The sequence below is a fragment of the Aptenodytes forsteri genome, unplaced genomic scaffold (genome assembly GCF_000699145.1).
Source record: "Aptenodytes forsteri isolate BGI_AS27 unplaced genomic scaffold, ASM69914v1 Scaffold118, whole genome shotgun sequence".
Taxonomy (NCBI): Eukaryota; Metazoa; Chordata; class Aves; order Sphenisciformes; family Spheniscidae; genus Aptenodytes; species Aptenodytes forsteri.
In genome coordinates this window covers 2,718,667-2,725,371 of record NW_008795859.1, presented here as the reverse complement: position 1 = coordinate 2,725,371, position 6,705 = coordinate 2,718,667, and the positions used below count along the sequence as shown (strand labels likewise).

The 6,705-nt window shown below is 40.0% G+C and overlaps 2 protein-coding genes across 2 annotated transcripts in view; both read right to left on the bottom strand.

Annotated features, from left to right (window-relative positions):
• DDX55 (DEAD-box helicase 55) overlaps positions 1 to 1,290 on the bottom strand; it is a 9,993-nt gene extending 8,703 nt beyond the window's left edge. Inside the window, exon 1 of the mRNA XM_009283928.2 lies at positions 1,255 to 1,290. Within this exon, the coding sequence (XP_009282203.2) occupies positions 1,255 to 1,290 (36 nt within the window). The remainder of the gene's footprint in view (positions 1 to 1,254) is intronic.
• TMED2 (transmembrane p24 trafficking protein 2) lies at positions 277 to 6,468 on the bottom strand. Its single transcript, XM_009283926.2, has 5 exons — positions 6,330 to 6,468; positions 5,345 to 5,551; positions 4,905 to 4,925; positions 2,853 to 2,960; positions 277 to 1,778 (listed from the first exon to the last, which is right to left on the bottom strand). Exons 1-5 carry the CDS (start codon positions 6,466 to 6,468, stop codon positions 1,654 to 1,656), a joined length of 600 nt encoding a protein of 199 aa, XP_009282201.2. The 3' UTR covers positions 277 to 1,653.
• Between the last annotated feature and the right edge of the window lie 237 nt (positions 6,469 to 6,705).

Sequence of the window (6,705 nt, the reverse complement as noted above, 5' to 3'; positions counted from 1 at the left end):
GATGCGGCGGGAGGAAAATCGTATTTTTATGGCAAGCGGCCTACCATAGTAAGTACTTCTGCGGGTCAAACAGAAGCGCTGTGACACCCAACCGCCCGGAATCGAGCAGCAAAGCTGCAGGTCGAGAGTCGCCTGCAATTTCTTCTACCTGCCCACAAAGTGGGATGGCGTTTGGGTGAATTCCTGACAGCCTAACAGATACTTTATGAAAAAGCTTCGAGTGTTAAATTGTACTTCCTTAAAGCATCAAAGGAAAAAAAAAAAATAGAAAGTTCCTTTTTTTTTTTTAAAGAATTTGTTTATTTATCGAACCTGGGTCATATTTAGATTCACAAGCAATTTTTAAATGTACATCTTAGAATTCAATTTTAAGTGTTTTACACAAAAATATTGGCACACAACAGTCGCAATAAGGTGTAACAGCCACCTTTCTGAAGAACTGCTGCAAGTGTTTGCCCAAGGTTGAAAAAACTTTACCTGGAACATGAAAACCTGTAACAAATTTTAAATTAATTGTACAAAACTGTTGTGTGTTACTTGTAGAGGCTCCCCCCTGGAAAAGACCCCACCCCACCCCCAAAAATGATTACAACTAATATACATCAGTCACAACATAATCCTGGCTCAGCACTCACATCAGACGCTTCTTTAATTTTTAAACCAATCATCAGATACCGAGGAAAGTAACTTTATACAAAAACAAATCTACATGTGCCTGAAAAAGAAAACACACCGGTATTTAGCATTATGCTAATTATGATCAGATAACGGCAGAGACTGCCACTTAACTTAAATACAAGGGCTGCATAGCATAGCAATAAACCCCCAGAATCATTAACCCTTTGGCATCAGGAATCCAGATTTCCCGAACACTAATGCATTCTGCAATAGCGCCAACAGTCTGAGCTTGGGACCTGCAAAAGCCAAAGGGTTAACTATTGTTTGCCAAGACACTGCACACAACTGGCTTCGATATAAAAACCTGTGAAAGACTAAAAACCATACGATGAACGTTCGGTAATGAGAGGAGAAAGATGTATTTTCATATTGGCTATTTAATTTAAAAGAACTTTGGGAATAAGTTGACGTAATCGGGATAGTCACTGAAGGCTTTTTTAAATAGCAACTAGGTATGAATACTAGATTGGAAGTTGTCAGCTGTCTTCTATTCATTAGCAGAACAAAGTTCCAATCACTTCTCCTTGGCGGTTTATGTAAGCGAAGAAGGGATTATTTCAATTTCGTAACACCTACTGCAGGGTTAAAGATGTCAAAAATGCAAACAGTCATGTTAGGGCCTTGTACCGTTTCCCTAGATAGAACCGCAAGTACGAAAACGGGGAAAAAAGTTAGAAAAGACATGAACATTGCTTGTTACTACAGCTGAATTACAGCATTTGCAGCTTGCTTGGACCTCGCTTAGCATACAGACTAGGCAGATTTCAGTGAAAAAAAATTATGCCAATTAAGTGACAAGATTTCAGCACAGCTTTTGCTACAGAAGATATATAAAAACGATTCGTTTTTAACTAGGAAGGAACATAAGCAATAAGTTTTACAGTTCAGTAAAGAGGGTTCAGAAACCAAATGACTTTTTTGTGACCAGGATGTTTGGTAGCCAGTGAACTGAAATCCGGGACCAGAAAAGTACTCTTAAACAACCCTTCGGACTTCAAAAAACCTCTTCAGATAGTAGATTTGTCCCAGTGTCATGGCAACTAATACAAGAGCTTCAAAGAATGACCAAAGAACCACTCTGCTGTTTGTGTTGTCATTAACTGTTGGGGGGAAAAAAAAAAGAAAAGCAGTAAGTAACAAAGCATTTAAAACAAACTTAAAACAGACTGTCATTGGAACTGAAGTACTGCACAGAAACCACTGGTATTCGTATCATGTCATTGCAAGCGTCCCAGAAGGACTCTGCAAGTCTTAGAGATGAGATCTGAGAGCTGGGGGGGGGGGACATTTTTCTGAGCAGCTTGAACCGTGCTATGCAGGCGCGTGTTTTAACCTCAACTTTGGACATACACCGCCGCATCTTTCTCTATTCCGCCCACCCTCAAAGAGGCCAGGCAGAAGCTTCTGACTGCCAAACAGAAGCCACTTGCTTTTTCAGCTAACGGTTGCATATTACAGTCTCAAAGTCAAGTGGGGAATTTCTACTCTCTAAAGGTTCATCATCTTTGGTTCTAAAAAAATTCAGCATTTTCTTAAATCAGACCATTAGTAACAAAAAGTCATAAAACTGGCAATATCCATAGGTTCAAAAGGTTGAGGGGCCAGTGCTTTAATATAATGTTGTATTTTCACATTAAAAATATTTGCCCTTTATTCTCGCTGGGCTTCCCCTAAGGAACCACTTAGCGCTCTCAGTCATATTTTAAAGCTGTATTTCAGAAAGTGAGGGTTGTGACTGGAGGGTTCACCATATTCTCTACTTGCAAATAACAGTAGTTCTGCTCTATTTCAACAAAATATTTTAAAAAGACTTTGGCTCAATTAAGCCACACCCACTTCAAGGATGAGGTAATAGTTCAACCAAAGTCCGTCCCTGGGATCCATACCGTTACCAGTATCTTCATGAATATGCCCTTCAAAGAACTACAGAATTTACACCAATTAAGCAAAGATTATTTTGCATAACAACCTTCGTTACATGAGAGGCGAGCCGATTTAAAGAAGATTGCAAGCATCAGCTACATTCTTTATTGTATGGGCAGGTCCGTCAGAACCTGTTCTATGGGGTGGGGTTTTTTTTAGTAACTTGGAATAGCTTTCATGGACTTGTATTTTAAATCATGGTTTTTAAGTTCATTCGAGAGGGGAGAGGCATTTAAATCAAAGACACATACTTGCTCTATGTATTCTTTCACGAACTTCCATGTACTCCTGTTCATGCTTTACAGCTGTCATGGCCACTGCTAACTCATTAATCATCTCTTCTAGCTTGTTCTGATGAGCTGCGGAATAATTTCAGAAGCATCAGAAAGCCTGTTACTGACTCAAAAAACAATTTGTTAAAATTTATGAACAGTTATACTTAATTTCCTGTCACAGAAGTTGTTCTGAAAAATGCAGTCTGTACAGCTGAAAACTTACTATCCTTACAGCAAAGTAAAGTTTAGTTTTCATAGTGTCACTTTTCCTAACGCGTCTCTCTGGTATTTAATAAGTGGGAAAACATCTTTCTCCACATCCGACTAGAAGGCAGAAGACACACAATTTAGAGTCAGTACAGACCACTTATTTCCAATATGGGCATACTCTTCCAGAAAAACAGAACGTAAAAACACACGAGATCAATACCACACACTACTATCTATTTTGCCAATATCATCCAACATATTCCAAGCAAATTATCTTAACATTACAGCTTTTCCTAGTTGTTAAGCTTGCAAAAATAGAACGACTGAGAATTTAGCTTAAGATCATGATGCTGGCAAAACGAGATCACTTTCTGAAGCAACATATCACATCTTGTGATCTTCCAGTTTAGCTGAAGCACAGCATTCAGCAGAAACAATGCCAAAGGGGCCTGGCAGAGGGCAGGAACCGGCTTCAGGTTCTGGTATGTCGTGAAAGCAGGAGAGGAAAATACCAAACCAACGATAACAGAAAACTAGCTTGAGATAGTTCAGCAGTGGCAGGATCAGAGATCCAAGATTTACTGATTTGACTGTCAATCACAGGATCTTTTAAATACATTCATGCTCAAAGAACTGTCCACTTACAAATTTATAAACTATGCAAGTAATTTTCAAAGTTTTCTAGCATGAAGAGAAGTTCAAGATATCATTCCACAGACACGCCCTGGGCAATCAGCTCTCAAAAAGAAGTCACAAAAACCAACACAGTTTCCACTGAAGGGACGTACCTGACTTTGAGGCTCCCTTATTACCTTTTTACTTATAAATTAAGTGTTTCAGATCACAATCTGAAAATAAAGCTATTCAAAAAACACACCTTATGGTGAACAGTCAAAAAGAGGACGAGAGAATAACACTCATACAAGTTGCAATTAAAATCTTAAATAGTTGTGTAAACCACACTCCCTTTGCTAATATCGCAAATCCTTATCTTCATGGCCAACTGGTCATTTCAATAAGTGGTTTATTAGTAAGAGAAGAAATTACAGTTGCAGGGATTGTTTAAACCCACTCCAAAAAAAATACACTCAAGAAAAAGTGTTTGCCTTAAAAATTTAAAGCTGCGCTAATATTCTTTACAGCAGATATATTCAGACTCAATAAAAGATTTAACTGAGTCTTTAAAAAAAACCAAACAAGTTAGGAATTTGTTACTTTTCAAAAGCACTCAATGCACACAGTTATTTCCTTGCTAAAATAGAAAACAAGAATTTATTGCCTTTCTAGCTACAGTTAGTGATTTCTAAATAAAACTTTATGTTACCCAATACATTCATTTATTTCCTTTACAGCAAATGACAAGTTTGAAGTTTTTCCCCTTGTAACATTACTGAGAATTAATAACCTAAAAGAAGCTTATTGCTTCCAAAAGCCCTTGATTATTCAACACCCACTTTAGCAACAAAAAGCGAACACCATCTAAAATATCCAATGTTCTTGGATGTTCAGCGTTTTAGTTTAATTTCACCTAAAAGTCCTGATTAAGTCTTCCGTTAGCCATAAACAACCATCCGAAGACAAACTGTCACGGACAGTTCAAGGACCTGATCCCAAGAGCTGCTAAGTATACAAATCTCTCGATGAAAGCTTGCAGGTGCTCGGCATTGCTCAGAATCAGACCTTTTATGTAGTTTATTAAAAAAGACATTCTCATGCTACAAACAAATGTTACAGAGAAAAAGCAAACGTTAGCTGTTAGTGAATAAACATACGCAAAAGACAAGATGCTAATGAGCTTTCAAAAAGCGGTACACATACCATCCCAGGTATCTCCACCACCTAGAGAAAAGTGTAAGAGATGAACACAAGTACAGGACAAAAGGCTGCAGATAAAACAGTAATTTACACGGCTAAGAGAAAATTTTTATATTAGCACATTTATCAAAGAGCTCAACTACTGCATGTAGTAGTCTACATACCGCTGAGCAAACTAGAAATCAGAGAATGAAACTGATGAAAAGACTAAAGGATGAAAGCATTAGTTTCTGCAGATGGCCAAGTGATTCTCTGGTGATTTTGCACTATATCATGTAATGAGGTCTAAAAACACCCATATCCATTTTAGCTGCGCAAGAGAACAGCTAACTAGACAGCCTGAAGAAACAGGAACTCTGAGAATCCTAGTCAAGTTCAGAAGCCATGCACGTAGGGAAAAGCTCCCAAGCCAGAGCTAATTTCTTTCCAGGAGTCTTCCTCACCTTCTGTCTCCATGTCTTGCCCCTTTGGAGCTTCCCCGATATCAATAGTGAACATCACTATCTTGGGAGTCATGGTGGACATCCTGTTGCTAAAGCAGAACTTGTACGTTCCATCCATGTGGGCGGCAAACGTGTATTTTCCACTGGACTCTCGATCGCCTTTATAAATTCCTTTATTATCAGGCCCTGTAATCTGGATGGGGAAAACAAAGTATCATACATTTTATTTAAAATACGGTGGGTTTAAGTACACCATTACAACATTTCATGCATATTCTGAAGTTATCCAGTCAGAATTATCAATACCATCTGTAACGTGACCAGTTCGGCATTCTTCATACTTTCCCTCCCACAACTCAAAAGCAGTGATGCATTTTTCTGCACAGAAGTCTTTTTTTTTTTTAAAAAAAAAAACCAAAACACCACAACTTCTTGGTAAAGAAAGTCATAGAAAAGCCTCCCTTACTGGCCTTCCGTAGTCAAGATAAGAAGCATTCAAGAACAAATAAACCATAAGCTAGCTACAGCCCTGGCTGTTAGCCAAATTAACAACTACAGGGGAAACCTTATCTCTGATGTTTGAAGGAAAACAAGAAGGAAAAAAAAAAAAAGACATTCTCCCATATGTCAATACTACTTTAGACATACGGTTGTGCATTGTTGCAGTTACCATTTCAAACGGACTAAGGGCCTGAGTACTGAGCGCTCAGGGTCACCGGGATCTTACGGCTTCCGTCCCGCCAGGCCGCCAAACTCTGCTGCCGAGCTTCCATTAGTGACATCTGAACGGGATTTCATAGCTTCCTGACTCTGACCCGTACTAGAGCGACGTGCAGTTTTAAACAATTATATTCACTCTCAGCAACAACTCTCTCGTGTTTAAGTGATCCAAAAAACCCAACTACCTGCTCTTCGCCAAGATGAGAGGAATTCTTTTCTATTATTCTGCTACTGATTTGATGTCTCGTTGCAGAAAAGGACTTACCTACAGCTCTCGAGATGGCAATCACCCTGATGAAAGCCAACACCCTTTGATTCAAGGGGAGCCACACTGCTCCCAGAACCAACGACACGTTTTTGCCAAGAGCAACCCTGTTCGTTCTTCCCGCCAAACGAGGCCACATCGAGCAGAGTAACGAGGAAAACCTCAAGAGAGCAGCTCTGAAAACAGGAAGACTGCCTTCTGCAGCAACAGCAGAAACGGCAAGCGGCCTTAGGAGACGTAACCCCCAGAAGAGGCGCCTCGTGCCCTCCGAGATGGCCCACGCCACCACGCGAGGCCCGGTCCGGCCGGGCAGGGAGCCCTCCTCGCCCAGCAAGCCGACGGCGAGCCCGCCGCACGGAGCCCCCGCAACGAGGCG

What these genes read in the sequence shown, in the direction of transcription:
- TMED2 (XM_009283926.2), bottom strand. Translation starts at nt 6,468, where the DNA reads ATGTGGCCTCGTTTGGCGGGAAGAACGAACAGGGTTGCTCTTGGCAAA. An exon ending in GCAAGACATGGAGACAGAAG is followed by an intron (nt 4,926 to 5,344) that starts GTGAGGAAGACT and finishes ACTTTTCTCTAG; the next exon opens with GTGGTGGAGATACCTGGGAT. An exon ending in TGAAAGAATACATAGAGCAA is followed by an intron (nt 1,779 to 2,852) that starts GTATGTGTCTTT and finishes TCCCCCCAACAG; the next exon opens with TTAATGACAACACAAACAGC.